This window comes from Petaurus breviceps, unplaced genomic scaffold (assembly GCF_028583685.1).
Source record: "Petaurus breviceps papuanus isolate PSGF00001 unplaced genomic scaffold, PetGlider_PUasm1.0 90919, whole genome shotgun sequence".
Lineage (NCBI taxonomy): Eukaryota > Metazoa > Chordata > Mammalia > Diprotodontia > Petauridae > Petaurus > Petaurus breviceps.
In genome coordinates, this window is record NW_027187378.1 from 9,788,808 (window position 1) to 9,809,753 (window position 20,946).

The 20,946-nt window shown below is 39.5% G+C and overlaps 1 protein-coding gene across 1 annotated transcript in view; it reads left to right on the forward strand.

The window, feature by feature from the left end:
• Window positions 1-20,946, forward strand: part of PCSK2 (proprotein convertase subtilisin/kexin type 2) — a 331,471-nt gene that overhangs the window by 224,530 nt on the left and 85,995 nt on the right. Inside the window, exon 6 of the mRNA XM_069075455.1 lies at window positions 5,971-6,047. Within this exon, the coding sequence (XP_068931556.1) occupies window positions 5,971-6,047 (77 nt within the window). The remainder of the gene's footprint in view (window positions 1-5,970; window positions 6,048-20,946) is intronic.

The window sequence follows — 20,946 nt, forward strand, 5'->3', positions numbered from 1 at the left end:
AGAAAGAAAGAAAGAAAGAAAGAAAGAAAGAAAGAAAGAAAGAAAGACCTCTATTAATTAGGTAGTGTTTGAGTGGAGTCTTGAGGAGAACCAGAGTTCAAGGGAAGAGGAGAAGAGGGAGTAGATTCTAGAGAGAGGGAACAGACAGTACAAAGGCATAAATAAAACATCTAGGCCAGTCTGGCTGAAGCTCGTATATGAACAAGGGAGTGAGCTGTAAGAAGGCTAGAAAAGCAGTAAGGAGAGGAATTGTAAAGAGCTTTAAATGTCAAACAAGAAACTTTAGATTTGATGTTAGAAATACTAGGCAGCTACTAGAGGAGGGTGTGATATGGTAAAATGGAGGTGATATGATAAAATCTTCCCTAAAAATCTAGAATGATTTTTAGGGAAATCATTCTGGCAGCTGTGGAAAGAAATCCACATCTCTTGGGCAAATCATCAGTTTGGACATAGCAATAACTCAAACAAGGCAACCAGGGCTTCGAACCAAGGCGTTAACTGTGTGTAGTCTGTCAGCAACAGAGAAACAGAGTTTCCCACCTTATTAGCAAGAATAATTAGTTAAAAAGAGAAACTACCAGATGGCAGGCTGTTAGCCCCTTCCAGTTCCACCCTGTTCCCTCTTCCTTCCCTCTCCTGTGAAGCAGCCTTCCCAGCAATGGCTTTATGCCGCTGTCCTGGGGTCATCTCCATCTCCTGCCCCACACCACCTCTACCCCAGTGAAAGGGGCGCTTCTCATAACTTGCTCCCAGAAAAGTTTAAGACACCTGCTCTTGAAGTGAAAATTCTTAGAGCTTTGGTTTTGGCTCGCTGAACAGCATCATCTAATCAATTTAGGCACTATAATTGGTATTCAGAGTCCTACCTCTGGAACTAATTGTGTGACCTTATTCAAGTCACTTCATTTCTAGAAGAGCTTCAGTTTCCTCTCCTTTAAAATGGGGGTACTGAACTAGATGGTTTTTAAGATCTATTCTAACTTTAAAATTCTATATGCCCAATTGGGAAGAAGGCTGAAATAACCAGACAGCTCACATCCTAGTCCAGGTTAAGGCCACCATGAGATTGTGGCTCTAGACTCTCCATGATTTTTTTATATGCTTATCTTCTTCTATAGGGAAAGATAGTCTACACAGTTGCCACAGGTGCCAGAACTGAAATGCTCCCAGTATCTCCAAGAGCTACCAAAGTCAACTCAAGAAGAGAGATTTCAATGAAGTCACTCCTCCAAGAAAATTTATTTTGTTGAACAAATTAATGCTTCATTAGCAAACAATCCCACTTCTATATTTGTAACTGACAGCTCTTTGTCCCACAACAAATACAAAGTTTGGGGATGCCAGTCAATGAGTGCCATGAAATTGCCAATTATGGAACGGCAAGAGGAATCTGGAGGAAAGGGAAGTGTTTCTCAAACCCCCTACATCTTACCAAGATTGTGAGATGAAAAAGAAAGGACTTAGTAACAGAGCGCCACAATTCCCATAAACTTTTCAGGGTTTAATACAAAAACACTATTTCCTGGGAAATTCAATATTTTCCTGGAGAATCTTCACTGAGAGATTTTGTGCTAGGGAAAGGAAAGCAGAAGCTCTGGGTAAATAGGCCTCAAACTCTAGGGTGAAAGGTTTCTAACAGAAAAATAAATGATGTTAGCATTTACATAGTGCTTTGAGGTTTGCCAAGCACTTTGCAAATATTATCTCATTTTATCCTCACAACAACCCTGCGAGATAGGTGCCATTATTGTTCTCCCCATTTTTCAGTTGAGGAAGCAGAGGTTATGTGACTTGCCCAAGGTCACACACCTAGCTAAGTATCCAAGGCAAGATTTGAGCTGAGGTCTTCCTGACTTTAGGTCCAGTGCTCTACCCACTGTACTACCTAGCTAGCTGCCTTTTATATGGTGATCTAATATCTACAGGTGCTTCATATATAGAATCTTGCTTGAGCCTCAGAACAACCTCATAAGATTGGTAGTGGGGGAGGGGTGGGAATCAGCACCACATCAATTATTGGTGACTGTCAGCTTGCTGAGAGGCAGCATAATATAATGGCTAGAGAGTTGGTCTGAGAGTCAAGGTGACCTCTGTTTGGGTATGACCTTTGACACGTAGTGGCTGTAAGGGTAAGTCCCTTATCCTCTCAGGAGCCCAGGAAACCCTCCAAGACTGGAAGCTTACAAACTAGGAGACAATTTGTGTTGTAGAAGGAGTTTCCTTCTTCCCTTAACTATTCTTAATTTCCCTATTTTTGTTCACTCTATCACCATTCTTCCAGTCCCTCAGGTTCCTCCTCAGTTTTTCCCTCTGGCTCTGTCTCCTACCCTATAATATTCTAGCTAGCCAAAAGCTGATTGTTAAATTTTCACTGTGAGCATTCACACCTCAAAAGTAAACAAACACCATGAGTCCAAGCTTGATTTATTGTTTTATCAACTGTCTGGACTTTAAAAAGTGATGGAGAAAATGTTAATCATGCAGATTAAACATAAAAGTATGATATTCTGTTTCAAGGAGCTGGTTATTAAATATTTACCAACACAAAGGCACAACTCTAATTCAGGTCCTCATCACCTCTCACCTGGATTGTTTTAATAGTCTCCTAAGTGATTTCCTACATCCAGTCTCTGCCCTTTACAATCCATCTTCCACGTGGCTTCTAAATTAAAGCATAGGTGTAAACATTTTGCCCACTTGCATATAGAATATAATGCAAACTCTTTCTGTTTGGCATTTAAAGCACTCCCCACTATGACTGCACCAAACTAACCTACTTATGGTGTCTCAATTGTACCATTCCAGCCCACATTTTCATTCCTTTGCCATGCCCTCTGTGTGTGTATGTATGTATACATGTGTGTGTATAGTTATCTTCAGTCATATCTTACTCTTCATGACCCCATTTGGGGTTTTCTTGGCAGAGATACTGAAATGGTTTGCCATTTCCTTCTCCAGCTCATCTTGCAGATGAAGAAACTGAGGCAAACAGGGTAAAGGGACTTGCCCAGGGTCACACAGCTAGTAAGTGTCTGAGGTCAGATTTGAACTCAGATCTTCCTGACTTCAGGCCTAGCTCTCTATCCACTACACCACCTTGCTAAACAGTCCAGGAATAGAATGAGTTTCCAGGGTCGAGAGATTTCTATGGATTGTAGAGAAAGTCCTATGCAGATGAATCAGTAGTGTAACCTGTAGAAGGATGAAGACTTATTTTTATTTCTGTTTCTTAGTAGGCACCTACAAATGCTTGTCAAATGAATGAATGATTGTAAGTGTTACTGGCTCCATTTCACAGATGAGAAAGCCTAGGTCTAGAAACATTAAATGACTTGTCCATAAAAACACAAATAAATAAATGTTGGAAGTAGAATTTGAATCCATCTTGCTTCTGCCTCCAAGTCCAACGTTTTTTCTACTAACCCATGCAGAAGATGGCAGAGGCAGTGATGATCTGAGCTTCCCAGTTACCATATCACAGTTTCCTTTTCTACCCCCAAATTTCTGAATAAAAATCAAGAGAAGCCATAGCCACTTCCCCAAAGCACAGTAATATACATATGGCGATGACCAATGGGGAATACAACTTATGGCGGGTGGGAAGCTTGCCTCTCACACTCTTCAGCCGTTCTTTGCCTCCTAGCTGGGAAGGCCTGATCACTGCCCCGTGGTCAGACCTTTATTCCAGGGTTCCATGGAGGAAATAGCCTGCCACAAAGAGCCAAACTGTCACTGCATTCTCTTGTTGGCTTAAAGCCCCCAGATGGCATCCACCAGTATCACATCTTATATCTTGGGTGCTTTAATCTCAAAGCATCCCCTCTATTAATAAGTTTAATTCTTTGTCTTTGAGGGGGTGGGAATGCCAAATAAAATGATATGGTAGCCAAGTCTTCCATTGACGTAGTACAAGAAAGAGCACTGGATTAGAACTCGGGAAACCTGGCTTCAAGAGACAGCTCTCCTACTAACTAAATTGTTTTACTCCATTTTACTGTGTGACCACAGACAAATCACCTAACCTCTCTGGGCTTCAATTCCCTCACCTATAAAATGAGGGAGCAAGAGGCACTTAAATGCCCTCCAGGGTACTTCCCAGGGCATGCAATTTAGGAGTATATAGGTTTTCAAAGTACCACCATCTCTATTGTCATGTTTGATCCCCCCACCATCCCCAAAAGGTCAGTCAGACTGATATTTCATCCCATTTTACAAAGAAGGAAACAGTCAGTGAGAGATTCAGTAATTTACCTACCATCATTGGGTGAGCCCAGAGACAAAGCACCAACAAACGACAGAGGCATCCAGACGCTCAATACTCTACAGACAGTCGTGCACTGAAACAAACTCATATTGTTAAGTGAAAAAGTGGGAGCATTTTTACCTCTGAAATCAGCAAATGCCACAAATCAGGGCTTGCTTGAATTATTGTTTTGTTGAATGTCTACCATGGGTGAGGAACCTGCTGCCCCGAGGCCACCTGTGTCCCTCTCTGTTCTCAAATGCAGCCCTTTGACTGAATTCAAACTTCACTAGACAAACACCCTCAGATTCACTCAAAGGGCTGCATTTGAGGACCTAGAGGGCCACATGTGACCTCAAGGCTGCAGGTTCCCTACCGCTGGTAGACTTTAAAAGTGGGAAAAAAATGTTATTAATGCATATTAAACTTTAAAATATGTCATACAGGAGCGGCTAGGTGGTGCAATGGATAGAGCACCCAATCTGGAGTCAGAAGAACCTGAGTTCAAATGTGGCCTCAGACACTTACTAACTATGTGACCGTGGGCAAGTCACTTAACCCTGATTGCCTCAACAACAAAAAGTGCCATGCATGCAGTTTTTTTTTTTCCCTGAGAGGGATTATTGAACATTTCTCTGTTCACCCCTGAGTGATGACTGTTCAGCACCCAGACTCCTTTGGGCACTGCTAAGAGCAAAAATCCCAGTGTCTGAGACCTTTTGAAATGATTATACCAAAGAGTTAAAATCCTCAGAAATATTAATTACTTCACAAGTCAATAATGTCTCACAGGGAATGAAAGAGCTAGCTCCTCCTTCCAATCCCTTGTAGCAGGGCCATCTTACAGAAGCTGAGAGCTAGACAGCTGTGTGCACACTTGGTGCAAGGAGTTCTTGATCATGTATGAATTAAATGACTTCTAAGAATCCTGCCATCAGAGGTGGCCATACAGTGAAATTAACAGGGAGGAGGGCATAGATTCTTCCTAGTCTTCTATCCTGGGTCTTCCAGGTAGTTAAGTTGGCTCACAATTCTGTGATAATGGTGTATGTTGTCAAGTCCTGAATAGCTTATATGGAGTGTCAGCAAAAACAGGAAAGGAACAAACAAGTCTTCAACACTGAATTCTAGGTCTAGAGCTGGTAGAGACCTCTTTGGTTTTAGGTTGGAATTCCATTAGTGAATCATCCTGTGTATTAAAGACTGCCTTCTCTTCTTTTTAAATCTAATCCCAGAGGGTAACAGGACACCACACATGAATTTACTACTATATCGAAAACCTAGGGCAGTTTGTTGTGTCTTGGGCAGGATGGTATGGGTTGGTATAGCAGAAAAATGCTGGAGTTGGAGTCAGAACTTGGTTTCCTATCCTTGCTCTGACACTAGCTACCTAGGTCACCTTGGTCAGTTCACTTCACCCCTATGAGGCCTCCAATTTTCTGACCTGCAAAACTAATGATCTCTAAGATCCAATTCAAAGGTCTAAAACCTATGAGCCTACTCAGGGTAGGGGAAATATGGGCAGAAATGGGAGGAAGGGTGCCAGGAGGACCACCTTTACCTCCTTCCTTTCCCATCTTGCCAGGGATATCTCTGAGCAAGCGTCTGTTACCAGATGACTTAAGGAGGGATTTCCCAATGTGGAAAGCCCACCCTTTGTAGCATTTTCTGTTTCCTGTGCCTTGTTTTCCTATTGACCCAGCGAGATCCCTTGTGTTTTTCAGAATGCGGAAGCGAGCTATGACTTCAGCAGCAATGACCCTTATCCTTACCCTCGCTACACAGATGACTGGTTTAACAGGTAAACTGGGCACTGTTGGCTCCCCTTCCTTCACCTTAGGTTTTCAGGAGATTAGAAGGCTTAGCTGATACTGACAAAGTACCCTCCATCCTTTAACTGAGTTGTACACTTTCTTTCTGAACAGCAGTGACTCTCTAAATCATTGGGAGACTGGGGGTTGTGACCATCAAATTGATTTTATTTGAAGACTGCAGATCCCTAAAGAATATCTTTCCATCATTCCAGTCTATTAAGTTATGACTTAGAAATTACATGTCACTTTGGGCAATTGACAGCAAAAGAGAATGTATGAGGAGGTAGAAACGCTAGGAAATCCCCTTCCTGCCCTCTATGAGAGGATCCCAAATTACGGAAGTCTTATAATGAGATAGAGAAAAAAGTAAAACTAGCCTAGGGTAGCATGGTGGGGAGGGGGTTGGGGGGAACACTGGCTCTGGGTTCAAATCCCATCTCTCATCTCCACGTGACTTTAGGCAAGGGCTTTATCTTTCTGGGCCTCAGTTTCCCAATCTGTAAAAGGAACTGGATGGTCCCTGAGATCTCTCCAAGCTATAACCCATGGTCCTCCTTATTATTCCTTCAATATAGAATCTCTCCAAGACACTGGCTGTTCTCCATACTTGGAATGGATTCCTTCCTCACCCCTGCATCTTAGAATCCCCTGACTTCCTTCAAGGCTCAGATCTTCTGCCACCTCTTACGGGAAGCTTTCCTAGATCATCCCTTACCCCTCAGTTGTTAGTGTTCCCTAATTCCTCCTCAAAGTATTGTGTCTATACTTATCTGAGAGTCAGCATGGTAGAATGAATAGAGAGCTGGCCTCAAAAAACATGAACACTTGGGTTCAAGTCCTCTGATATATACTGACTGTTTCTCCCTGGGCGAGTCTCTTAACCTCACAATATTCTAGATAACTCTCTAAGATTGAAAGTTACAGAGAAGGTGCTGACATATATTGGCAGACAGAATTGTTTTACCTGAAATCTCTTCATATTAATGAAATTACATGTCCAAATCCTATGTTTGTCTGTTTACATGTTGTATTCCCTTCAAGAAAAAAAGAAGCTCCTTGAGGGCAGATTCTATTTTTTTATTTGTATTCCCAGGGCTCAACACAGTGACTAAGCAAATAATAAACACTTAATAAATGCTTATTTGGGATTAGAGAAACTGCTTCACAGAACTATATTGAATTGTGTTTCATACTGCCCATGTAAATAGATGCTGGGAAAATGGCCACTTATTTTATTTTATTTGTTTTTTGGAAGGCAGTTGGGGTTAAGTGACTTGCTCAAGGTCATACAGCTAGTTTTTTTTGTGTTAAGTGTCTAAGGTCACATTTGAACTCAGGTCCTCCTGACTCCAGGGCCGGTGCTCTATTCACTGCGTAACCTAGCCGCCCCGATGGCCATTTATTTTGAATCCTAGATATAACTTACAATGATTTGTCTTTTTTCAAATAATTGCATCCTTATGCAGACTGCCTGTGACTGGCTGAGACCTAGGGGTATCTAACAGTTGGCACAATGATGCCACTATATCCATCAACCACACAGATTGATGTAACCAGAACTTGTAGTTGGGACAGGGCTCAGAACTGTCATTTTGCTGAATGAACACATAGACACCACATTGAAAGATTTTTTTTCTTCTTCACATGGATATCTTGTTTAACATGAGAAAAATACAAAAATATGTATAATTTGCTCAATCACAAGATATAGCAATTTTCAAACATTCTCTAGTACTTCCCTGAATTAGAAATACAAAACTAATGCTATTAAAATCTTTGGGATAATCTTACAACCATTAGAGAATAAATTAACTATTTTGAACAAGTTTATCCTAGTGATTTTAATGAGTATTTTATAAGGTAGTAAGTTCCCTATCACTGGACGTACATTGACTAATCATTTGCAGGAGATATTTTAGAGGGAATTCATGTACCTCTGATGTTCTATGCAACTCAAATATTCTGGGATTTCATGGGCTTCCATTTTCCCATAGCACCTTTCATCTATCTTCAGTATACACCATACTAGGAGTACTGTCCTTATAGAGGTCCTGTCTTCATGTCTCAATCCTTCCACTTATGCTACTACATGGTCTTGGGCAAGGTTGCTTCTTTAAGTTTCCGTTTTGTCATCTCTAAACGAAGGATAAAAATATGTGTACTATTTGTGGTGAGGTTTAAATGAGATAATGCATGTAAAATGCTTTAAAAACTGTGTAACTTTTAGCCATTATCTTCTGTAATTAAGATTTCCAGGGCTGCAGAATTAAAGGTTATATAGTCTGTTTTTCAGTCATGTCTTGGAGACCCCATTTGGGGTTTTCTTGGCAGAGATTCTGGAGTGGTTTGCCATTTCCTTCTCTAGCTCATTTTACAAATTAGGAAGCTGAAGCAAACAGGATTAAGTGACTTGCCCAGGATCACACAGCTAGTAAATGTCTGAGGCCAGATTTGAACTCAGAAAGATTAGTCTTCCTGACTACAGATCTGAGGATCTATCCACTGCACCACCTACCTGCCCACTGAAGGTGGTAGAAAATGCTTAAAGTTGGGAGAGTGGGGCGGAAAATGAAGGTTAAAAGGAAACTGAATTTGTTTGGCCATGAAATACCCCTGCCCCACACTGCAACTGCACTGACCATCCAGCATCATCATGATCTCATTTACATACAAAGCCAGGCATTGATCCAGAAACTGGACAAAGATACAATCCCAAGATGCTTCTCACTTTATTTAAAACAAAAAACAGATGTCCAGCAATGTAGCACTAGGCACTAATATATAGTCCAAGAAAAAAAGTTTATTTTATGTATTAAGACCTTCAAAAAAAGTAGAGATAAGAAATTCTGACTCATCCGTCTTCCCCAGTCCCCCATCTAAAACCCATTCAACTAAATCTTTCTAAGAAAACATATTCAAATAGTGCTCTAAAAAATCAAGAAAGTAAAAGTGGAAATTTGCATTTTAAGTTTAATACACTCAAAAGGATAAAATTAACTCAAAGTTTGAATTTAATTGAAGTTCAAAGCTTCAATAAGGACCCATTTCTCATCAGCCCCCTTGGGATCCGTTATTATTTCTATGCAAATGACTCCCAAATCTACATAATCCAGTTAGTCAACAAGTCTGGTGTCAGTACTTACTATGGGTCTGCCTACTATGGTAAGTGCTGGGGACTCAAAAAAAGGCAAAAATAGCTCTTACCCTCAAAGAGCTTAAATTCTAATTCAGGAGACAAAGGTAAATAAGTAGTTATATACAATATACTTACAGGCTAGATAGAAGGTAACCTCAGAGGGAATAAGTTCCAACAGCTGGTGGGGAGGAAAGCAGACAAGAAAAGACTTCCTCCAGAAGATCAAATTTGAGCTGATTGTTTTGTTTTGTTTTAATTTTATCTTTAATTTATGGAATAAAACAAGCATTTACATAACATAATACAATTTTTTAAAAAATTATTGCACATGAAACTGCAAATCTACTATGCACAACTTGCTATTCATTTCAAATATACAATAAAATTATCATGTGAATCTTTTCTACCCTCCCTTCCCCCACCCTAGAGATAGCAACCATTAGACACAAATAGATAAAATGACTCTATGCAGACTTCTATTTATCAGTCCTGTCTCTGGATGCAGATAGCATCTTTCTTCATATGTTCTTCATCGTTAATTTGGGTATTTATGACGGACAAAATAACTTATTCGTTCTGTCATTCTTAAAACAATATTGCTGTTACTATATGCAGTGTTCTCTTGATTTTACTCATTTCACTCTCCATTATGTTGTGCAAGTCTTTCCATGTTTTTCTAAAATCATTGAGCTCGTCTTTTCTTATAGCACAGTAGTATTCCATCACAATCATATACCACAACTTGTTCAGTCATTGAGCCAACACTTGACGGAAATTAGGCATTCTAAGAGATGGAGGGTGAAGAGGGTGAAGAGGGTGAGCATTCCAGGAATTCACTGCAATGTGACAGAAATAAGAGAGGGAGCATCATGTGAAGGGAATAGGGGGTAGGACAGCTACATCACAGAGTGGAATAAAGTATAAGAAGACAGGAAAGAGAGAGGCCAGGTTGTGCAGAGTTGTAAATGCCAAATCCAGGCTCCAGTAAGTCAGAGGGGTCAAAAACAAGGCCCACAACACTCCTGAGGGTGGCTTGCACCAGAATAAAATGTAATTCAGAAATATTTAACAAAATTTCATATGTGTGTGTGTTTTTTTTATTTTTTTGCTTTTTGGAGGGCAATTGGGGTTAAGTGACTTGCCCAAGGTCACACAGCTAGTTTTTGTTTTAAGTGTCTGAGGCTCGATTTGAACTCAGGTCCTCCTGACTCCAGGGCCAGTGCTCTACTCACTGTGCCACCCAGCTGCCCCAAAGATTTAAGTTCATTTCAAGTTTTAAATGGTCACTTTTGTGTGTTTGTATGTATGTTTGTGTGTGTGTGTGTGTGTGTGTGGTTTTCTAAGTCAATATGTGACCTACAGGTATCCTTAGGTACAATTTAGTGGCCCATATTCTAGGTAATAAGGTTACCCAGCCCTCCTTTCTCTTCTGAGAGTCAATCTTATTACCTGCTGGATGTCCCCTAGGTATCTCAAACAAAAAAACAACACTCAGCCTTTTCTTTAAAACTACCTTCTTCCTACCTTCTCTATTTCTATGGAGGGCTCCACCATCCATCTAGTCACTCAAGTCTCCAACCTTGGTGCCATCTTGCCTAAAACTGTCAATTCTGTCTCCCCAGCCTACTCTCTACTCATGTAGCTTCCTCTTGGAATCCCTGCCTCCTTTCAAAGCTTAACTCAAGCACAACTTTCTTTCATGAGGCTTTTTTGATTCCCCCAGTAGTTAGCACTCCTAAAATTACTTTGAGCTTTTTTGTGTGTGTGCATGTGTGTATAAGTATTTGTATGTGTATATACACACATACATGTATGTATGTACATGGTCCACATATATTTGCCTTATATTGTGGATATATGTGTATATACCTATATTGTATGTGTGTGTGTGTACACACACACATGCATGCATGCATGCATACATGGGGCAGCTAAGTGGTGTAGTAGAGTGCCAGACCTAGAGTCAAGAAGTCTTATCTTCCTGAGTTCAAATCTGGCATCAGACACTTCTTAGCTGTGTGACTCTAGGTAAATCACTTAGCCCCTTTTGCCTCAGTTTCCTCATCTGTCAAATGAGTTGGAAAAGAAAATAGCAAAACATTCCAGTATCTTTGCCAAGAAAACCTCATAATGGGGTCACAAAGAGTCAGACACGACTCATACAACTGAACAACTGATACAACTGTGTGTGTACACACACACAAACACATACATTCATATATACATGTTGTAAATATATACATACACACATTTATATATATATGTATTTGTATATAGTGTATATGTTATATCCCTCTAGTAGAATGTAAGCCCCTTAAAGGGCAGAGACTATTTCATTTCTGTCTTTCTCTAGCCAGTTTCCAGCACAGTGCTTGGCACATAATAGGAACTTAACTATTGTTCTTAAATGGATTTAAGGTGGCAAGTTTAATTTAACAAAGCACATAAGTGCCTACTCTGTACAAGATGGTGTCCTAGACTCTGGGCCACTGAGGGAGGGTTAATGCTAAGTATAAGATTCATCACTGTCGTTGAAATACTCATCAATAATCCTTAAGTGATTATCACACATAGCATTGGACAGAGTTATTTTATGAAGTATGAATTCTACTTCCTAGATCTGACTCTGTAAGACACACAGCTCTCATTTAGAAGAACCTATTAAAGAAATAAGGCTAACAGGAAGGAAACCTTCCCAATTCCTGTTTCACTCCTGTGAATATATCCCCATGTGTTATCAGTATATAAATATTATAACATGTTAGACCTCAGACTCACACAACTTATAGTTCATTTTGAACCATGCATCTTTTTCAGGTGTATTTGTTCCTAAAAATTACTGTCTTTTTTGATCTTCATGTCACCTTTGTCTCTATTTTATGCAATTTATCCTCATCATAACATGGTTTGCAATTAATCAGATTTGGATTACAGAGAATTGTTTTCTCTTCCTCAAACATAAAAACTACATAACACAGCATATGGTATTATCATTTATTAAAACAAATATTTACTATCGAGCACTTTTAACTTTTCAAATTGATTTTACACCTGTGATCTCTTAAGATAGACAATAGACAACTTACCACCAACATGGCAAAGGTTTCACTCTTTTAATCATACCACTTTTGAATGTTGGAACAGATTTACCATAATATTTCTCATTTGCTCATTGGATTCTAAATTCTATTCGGGCATTCCCAGATGTAAGCAACACCCCCCGCCCCAGGGAGTTGACTGCCATTCCTTTTTTATCAATTCAAAGTACAATTGGCTCAATTATCCAATTTGCAGCTAAAACACTGGAATGGAGAGCTCACACAGTACAGAACAGCACAAATGTAAAAATATCTCAACAGTGTAATAATATGGGCCATTGATAAGATGAAATTAGATAGGAATAAATATAAGATATTTCATTTGGGTTCATAAAACCTATAAATACAAAATAGAGAAGGTATAGCTAGAGAGCAGCTTATTGGGGGAGGAGGGAGAATGTCTGCGGTCTTAGTGACCTACAAGCTCAAAATGTGAGTCTATGGTGTTATACGGGAGCCAAAAAAAGTTAATATAATCTTAGACCGCATTATAGTCAGTATAGTGCCCAGAATGTGGAAGATGGTTGTCCCACATTCAATGACCTGGTCAGACCAAACCTGAAATACTGTGTTTGATCTTGAGAGCCTCATTTTACGAAGGACATTACGAACATAGAGCATGTCAAAGCAACAGAATCCAAAATAGTTAAGGGACTGGAGACCAGATCATAAGGTTGAAGAAACTGGGATGTCTGGTCTAGAGAAGACTTGGGGAAATACAATAGTTATATGTTTTCAAGTGTTTGATAGGCTGTAACATAGAGGAAAGATTTGACTTGTTGTGCTTGATTTCAGGAGACAAAACTAGGAGCGATGGTTGAGAGTCACAAAGTGGCAGATTTCATATATTTATATGGATAAAGGCATGTGTGTGAGGAAAAACTTCCTAACAACTAGATGTGTCAAAAAGTGGAATGGCACATCTCATGACATAATGAGTCCTCCTCAACAGAGGTCTTCAAGGAGATAACATGAGAGACAATTCCTGTTTGGATAAAAGTTGAACTAACTGGTGTCTGAGGATTCTTTTTTAAATTTTATTTATTTTATTCTGAACTTAAGAAATAAAATGCAAATCTGTACTCTGCAGTGTAATGAGAATGCTTTTAATTCCATCATTGATTTGTTTTAAATATTAAATAACCTCGCCCTAAGACTAACACACAACTTAATTGGTTTGATTCATTAGGTGCCATGTTCCATATCTGGTCCAATAGATCATTCAGAGCCTGAAGGTTAAAATAAATCATCTTTTTAATAAAACTATATCCATATGCCCTCAGGTAAAAGCAGTTCCCAAGAAGGTTAAAAAGCAGTTCACAGGAAAATAAAAGCCAGCCAAAGCTTCCAAGAGGAAAGTTAAAAGCAAGAAAGTTCTCTAGGATCTCAAGAGCTCTCTGCTAGAGTCTTAGATCTAACTTTATATCCTCCATACACAAAGGACCCACAGCTGGGTCCCAAATCAACCTATCTAGGCACAAAGTTAACTCAAACTCAAATCTACTCCATAATTTCTTCACTCACAACATCCCTGCCTGGTGTTGTGAGAGTGTGGAAAGAGAGTTAATTTAGTGCTCTTGAGTTCCTCCAGTATCTTGGCCCAACACCAGCATCTCAAAAACCTAGAGAGAATCACTCTTGGGATTGTTCCAGGATAATGGAAGGGTAGAAATGACCCTCCCTTAACTGTCAGTCTCTTACCACAAAATGAGTATTTCCTTGAAGTTCTGAACTCCTTTCTTTGCAACTTCTCTGTATCCTCCTTAGGGCTTCTCAGGAGAGCATCAATGTAAGCCATCACCCTGACTGCTAGCTCCAAAGCCAGCCACCAGTCTCTTGCAAAGGAATCAAGGACAATCAATCAAAATATATTTATTGAGCACTTTATATATGCTTAGAACAATTCTAGATATTTCAGGAAATACAGCTTTTGCCTTGGAAGAATTTATAGTCAAGAAGGCTTCTGTGGTACAGTGGAAAGAACCATAACCTGTGAGTCAAGAGACATACTCTCTTGCTATCTGGTCCTAGTTCTCCCACATGCTTACTGTGTGACTCTTTATAAACCTCTGGGCTTCTCACAGTTTTTCTTTCTTTATGAACTGAAAAGATTAGACTAGCTGATTGCTAGATCTCTTTGAAATTTAACATTCTGTGATTCTAAAACATAATTATTACCCATGAATCAATTAGAGAACAATGGAATAATATAATTATATATAAGTAATAAAGCACAGAATAGTTATGCGATTGAATGTTAAATTATGTTACTAAATGACATAGGAGTTCACCTCTCTCCACCCTTTGGCACAGTGGATAGAGTTCTGGATCTGGAGTCAGAATACCTAAGTTTAAATCCTGTTTCAGATACTCACTAGCTATGTGATCCTGATTAAGTCACTTAACTTCTGTCTACCTCAGTTTCGTTATCTGTAAAATGGGGATAAAATAGCACCTACTGCCCAGGGTTGTTGTGAGAATCAAATGAGATAACATGTATTGCACTTTGAAAACTTTAAGTTACTATATAAATGCTATTATTAACATTATTATACTTATTAGGGAAGGCTTCATAGAGAAAGTAAGATTTCAATTCAATAAACATCTATATTTGGTATACGCCAGGCTCTGTACTAAGTATTGACAAATCTGAAGAATAGGAAAGATTTATGTAAGTGGAAGGGGGAGGAGTGGGCATTCAAAAGTAAAAGAGGGTCAGCCGATTGGTACAGTAGATAGAGCAATGGCCCTGGAGCCAGGAGGACCTGAGTTCAAATCCCACCTCGGACATACTAGCTGTGTGGGTCCTGGGCAAGTCACTTAACCCCAATTGCCTCCAAAAAAAAAACTGGTTAAGAAAAAAAGATTAGAGGAACAGCTCTAGGCCACAATTGGAGCTCATTTATTTAAGAGTTTCCTTCTCCCCACTGGACTCAGGGAATCTACTTCTCGGGTATTCAGGAGACAATCAAACACAGTATATTCTCTAAGACTGAAACAGTGTCAATGGCCAATCCTACAGCCCCAACCTACTGTGCAGGCCCTGAAGTTTAAAAAAAAAAGGATAATTTTCCTGTTCTCAATGTTGGCACCAAATTTCCAGTAACAGATTTCCATTAATTGGACAAGAAACTCTTGAGACATGCTAATTTCAGCCCTAGTTGAATCATCAATAGAAAGCTGATTGATGCTGATGGCAGTCCTGTTATTATTGACAATCGAAACTAGACTGCCTGCTGCCGAGATAGGGTAAGGCATGTTAACTACTAAGAGGTGAAAGACCTAGGAGCAATCCCTGGATGTGGCAAACAGCTTTCAATACTGAGAGCTATTTTCCTTTTTGCTATAGAGACCATAAGATGGAACACTAGAAGAAAAATAATCAAGGCAGGCATTGGCTTACTTACCCCTTAGGCAACAAACCATGTTCAGTAACTGAAGATTTATCCGAGTTCCCTAGGCATTGTAACATACCCCTTAATAGCAGCCACCATCAGCAAACCTGTTTTCCTTCAAGGATGCCCTTCCTCCATAAGGATGGGCTTAAAACACCAAGCGGAGCATTCTTCTTCACCTTCAGGGAAGTGTAAACTTCAGCCAGGAATCAAATGGTTTCCAAGGTATGGGTGGATTCAGATGTCATTGCCTGCATGAGATTAGATCTTGTGGTATCTTCGCTGTTGCAAAAGAACAACTTTATTCATTATGCTCAGCTGCTGCACTTGGGACTTTGTTCTAAATGTTCTAAATGCAACTGTAAACTTTAAGGAAGTAGCTACAGAGCTGGTTGCTACAATCAGAAAAGGTGAATGAACAAGATACGATGAATTATTACCTAGGTTCCCACGGAACAATTAATGCACGTCAAAATTAATACAAACATATTTAAGAGCAAAAACAAAGAACATGGAGGGAAGAGCTGGATGATTTTCTGTGAACCCAGCATCATATCTTGAACATTTATGATGTTACATCAATGTGCATATTCCCTCCAACAATTCAGTTTCACTCAATTCAGCATTTTCAATGTGCCTTCTATGTCCAAGGCATGGTGCTAGGTGTTAGGGACAGAGAGACAAAAATTTAAAACAGTCCCACCCCTCGAGGGGTTCACCTTGCTTTAAAGGATACATGTAAACAGGAGGCCATCTCCAGTTGTCTTCATCCACATATTGCCACTGAACCCATATGGCTCTGGAGGAGAAAGTGAGGCTGGTGACCTTGAACAACCCTACTCACTTAAATCCAATTCATTTGCAAGTCACAGCATCACCTCCCTGATGTCATGGTCCTTTTCGAAAATGCAGGACAAACAACAAGATATAAATAAGTAAGGTCAATGCAGAATGACTTTAGGAGAAGGCACTACCAACTAGAGGCGTCAGGAAAGACTTTCTGTAGGAGGCTACCCCTCCACTGAGCTTTAAGAGATGCTAAAGATTTCAAGAAGCAGGATTTTTAAAAAGTAATGAAGTCTAGGTGTAGAGAAGGATTTGTGCAAAGTCAATCAGGTAATAACTAGAATGCTGGGGTCAAGAAACAGCAATTAGATCAGTTTGGCCAAGATTTGGAATGCATAAAGTGAAGCAATGTGAAATAAGCCTGGAAAAATCAACTGGAGCCCAACTAGGAAGCACTTTCAACGTCAAGCAGAGAAGTTTGCATATTATGCTAGAAGCAATAGGAAACTACTAGAAAATTTTAAGCTAGGGAGTGATGCTGTCAGCCTCTGCAGCAATACAGTTTGCTACCCATTTGTAACTTAATAAGTGGCCTTCAAGGCTTGCTATGGCCAAAAATAATCCTGTGGCCAGAGAGGTGATGAGTCAATCTGAACAGAAATAGGCTAGTTTTTACACAACAGACATTTGGTTCATCACTAGGTCCATATTCATAACCTTTCCAGTTTGGTGGAACTTCTCTTCCAACATTGGAAAAGTATACTGGGAATAGAGAAAAAGGTATGAAAACTATATTTTAGTGCTTGAAAGACTGTCACATGAAAGAGGGATTAGACTTGTTTGTCCCAGAAAACAGAACTTAGAGCTATGGGTGGACATTGAAAAGAGACCAATTTAGGATTGATTTAAGGAAAGACTTCCTATTATTAGGGCTGTCCAAAAATGTGAGTCATCTTAGGAGGTAATAGCAATAATTAATAATAATGACAACTAGCATCAAGGTCATGCTTTAAGTTTTGTAAAGTATTTAACATATATTTTCTTATTTGATCCTGTTATCAATCCTATGCGGTAGATACTATTGTTGCCCCCATTTTCCAATGAGCAAAATGAGGCTGAAGGAGATTAAGTGACCTGCCCAAGGTCACATAACCAGTAGGTCTCTAAGGCAAGATTTGAACCTGTGGGGGCGGCTAGGTGGCACAGTGAATAGAGCACAGGCCCTGGAGTCAGGAGCACCTGAGTTCAAATCTAGCCTCAGACACTTAACACTTACTAGTCATGTGACCTTGGGCAAGTCACTTAACCCCAACTGCCCTGCCTTCCCCTCCAAAAGGCAAAAAGAGAGAGACAGAGAGAGAGAGAGAGAGAGAGAGAGAGAGAGAGAGAGAGATTTGAACCTGTGGGATTTCCTTCATTAGAAAGTCTTCAAGCTGAATCTTACTGACCCTTTGTCAGGGGGATTAAAATAAGAATTGTTTTTCCTTTATGGATTGAATGAGATAGTCACTAAATCTCCTTTGAACTCTGAAGTCCGGGTAATTCCATGACTTCCCAAAGCCTTTGAGAACCCTGAATTGTTCCCACACCCCTTGATACAAAGCTGGATAGGATTTCAGGGATGATCTCAAAACACGTTTGGCTCTAAATAAGCATGGGTTGTTTGGTTAATGGGCCTGCCACTACTAGACTTCTCAGAAATTCTTTGACATTAAGTGTGTTCGGACCTGATCATCTTGAGGTTGCCTACTATTCTCTGGGTTTCCAACACACATTTTGCCAATATTCATTAGGTTTTATCCATCTTCCAGTCAATGTTGACCTGTGTGTTGCAGATCTGTATCCCATTACTGTGTTGTCTATAAAATCCCTCTTGCATAGCAAGCACTCCTTTGACAATGAAAAACTGGTCAACATTACTGAAATGTCATCAGTATCATCAACAAATATTGATTAAGTACCAGTGGGTGAATAGCATCCTGCATGTTAAACAGAAAGTCTTGAATTAGGTGTGGTACCTACCATCAAGAAATTGCAGTAAATTCACTAAGAAGACATTTATTATATAGGAAACTGATTAAAAAAACAATTGGAGCACAAAACCATGTATCTGTGTTGGGAGCTAGTCTGAATGACTATAATAGGTTCATTTCCAAATAAGAAAACTTTTAACTTTAAACTTTTTTCATGGAAGCATGTTTGATTTTGAAGAGCCCTCAGTTAGGAACAGGCAAACCTAAAACTGATTTTTAAAAATTTACAAATCTGTTATTAGTTTTCATATCAATGTATCACTTCTTTGGCACATGAAAGCTTAAAGGCAGAAATGAGTCCTTTCATACCTATCCCTACAGAGTAATTTTGAAATTATCTCATGAATCAATTAAATTTAGAGTGCTTTAAAAATAGTTCACCTACCTTCTTTTTATGTGAACAAAGAGACTATGACATAATCCTGTATTAGACCAAAAGCTACAACTGTTATCCTTAAAAGGATAGCAGACCACATTGAAGTAAAACCCATTCAATTTAATTTATTGATCTGAGCCATTTTGGAAAGCATTCTCTTTTTCTACATAATGACATATACCTATATTTTTCCCTGGCCATAAAAAGGATAGTTGGATTTAGTAATGAGCTTCATGTTATGGTGAAAATTGGAAAAATTGTGTCGCTCTATTACAGTACTCTTTCCCATATGCCGTGTTTTCCCATTATCCCATATTTGTGCATAATATGAAAGGCAATGGTGTGTTGCTTAACCAGTGATAGCTATTTTTAAAGATAAAGAAACATATGGCATAACATCAAGAGCAAATGTATTGATGCATGAATTGCTTAATAGATGTTGAGCCCCCAAGTATGCTTAAAATAGTTGGGAACATAAATATGATGGTGTGGGTTGGTTTTCATATGTTTATGTCATGGCTAGAGTCCAAATCTGTCGCCATCAAGATAAGCTATTTAATCTTTTCCTCTACCAGAATGGGAGGTTAAAGATAGAAATATCATGCTAAAGACCAAAATATTATAGGACAAAAATTGTCCTAACTCGCCAAAATGCCAACTTTTCAGACAAATGTTTGCCTTTCATTCTAATATGTATGGTTGATGTCAAACTAGATTATCTTTCCACCATAGCCAGAAGAAATTTTTAAAAAAAGTTATACTGCATAATAGTAGGGGAAATAAGGGTAGAACTGGGAAAGGAAGCTGACTTTTGTCAGTTTTTCAAGGGACTTATTTCTAACCCCATGCCTGCATTAGAATGACTTACAAGAAGGAAGAATAAGGTGGAGTTGAATGAGTTGGGGTGATAGCCTCCACAGATTCAGGCTTTCTTCTCCCTTATGCTGGGAGCAACGAAGTTAGGAAGAGGTTTAGCAGACCGTGCAGTCTTGAAGCTAAACCAAAATTGAATAGCATTTGATTTAATGGTGTGGCTCATATCCAGAGCACCTTCAGAAAATCATATACCATAAAACAGATGATGTGGAAGTTCTGACGGTAGTTTGAGGAGCTATTGAAGAAATCCTTTTCACAGCTTCTGACTTCAAAACAATAACACAATACTGTGTGGAACCAAGGCCCCATTATTGATCTTAACTCTGATAAATTTTGATGGAAGGGATAATAGTAAGGCTAAGTTTGTTCATCATGGTATGTACTGTGTAGTGTCCTAACCACCTTTTGCTGATCAGGAATTCTCAGATAACATACATTAAGTAGGGCAGAGGAGCTCTTGACCAATAAGTCTGTGGCTACTAAATTAAAACAGGTAAATAAGGATCCATTTGGGGTAGATACTGAACAATCTGCAAAATCAGAGACCCCTGCTTCCCCACTGGCAAATCCTGACAAACTGGATGTGAAGCAGAAGCAGTAACCACCACGTCATGTCCTGTCTCCTCCATAAAACCTTCCCTTATCTGCCTAGTCCACCCTTAACTTATTCTTCCAAACTCCTCTACTATTAAGACCTCAGCCAATGGTTCCAGGTAAACCTAAGCATGGCAACATGATCAACTACCAACATCTTCTCCTGAAATCACACCCACACCCACCAGGAATCCCAGTCACAAATATGCCAAAATATAGACAATCCCAAAACAGAATAAGAGAAAGCAAGACATATTAAAGCATAGTATCAGCTATTTTTAAAGTCCCTCCTTCCACCCCCACCCCCATACATTGTGTCTGACTCTTCCTGACCCTATTTGGAGTTTTCTTGGCAAAGCTACTAGAGTGGCTTTCCATTTCCTTCTCTAGCTCATTTTACAAATGAGGAAACTGAGGAAAATAGGGTTAAGTGACTTGCCTAGGGTCACACAGCTACTACGTGTCTGAGGACTGATCTGAACTCAGGACTTCCTGGCACTAAGTCCAGAGCTCTAACCACTATACCACTTAGCTGCCCTGTTTCACACACACACACACACACACACACACACACACACACACACACACACAC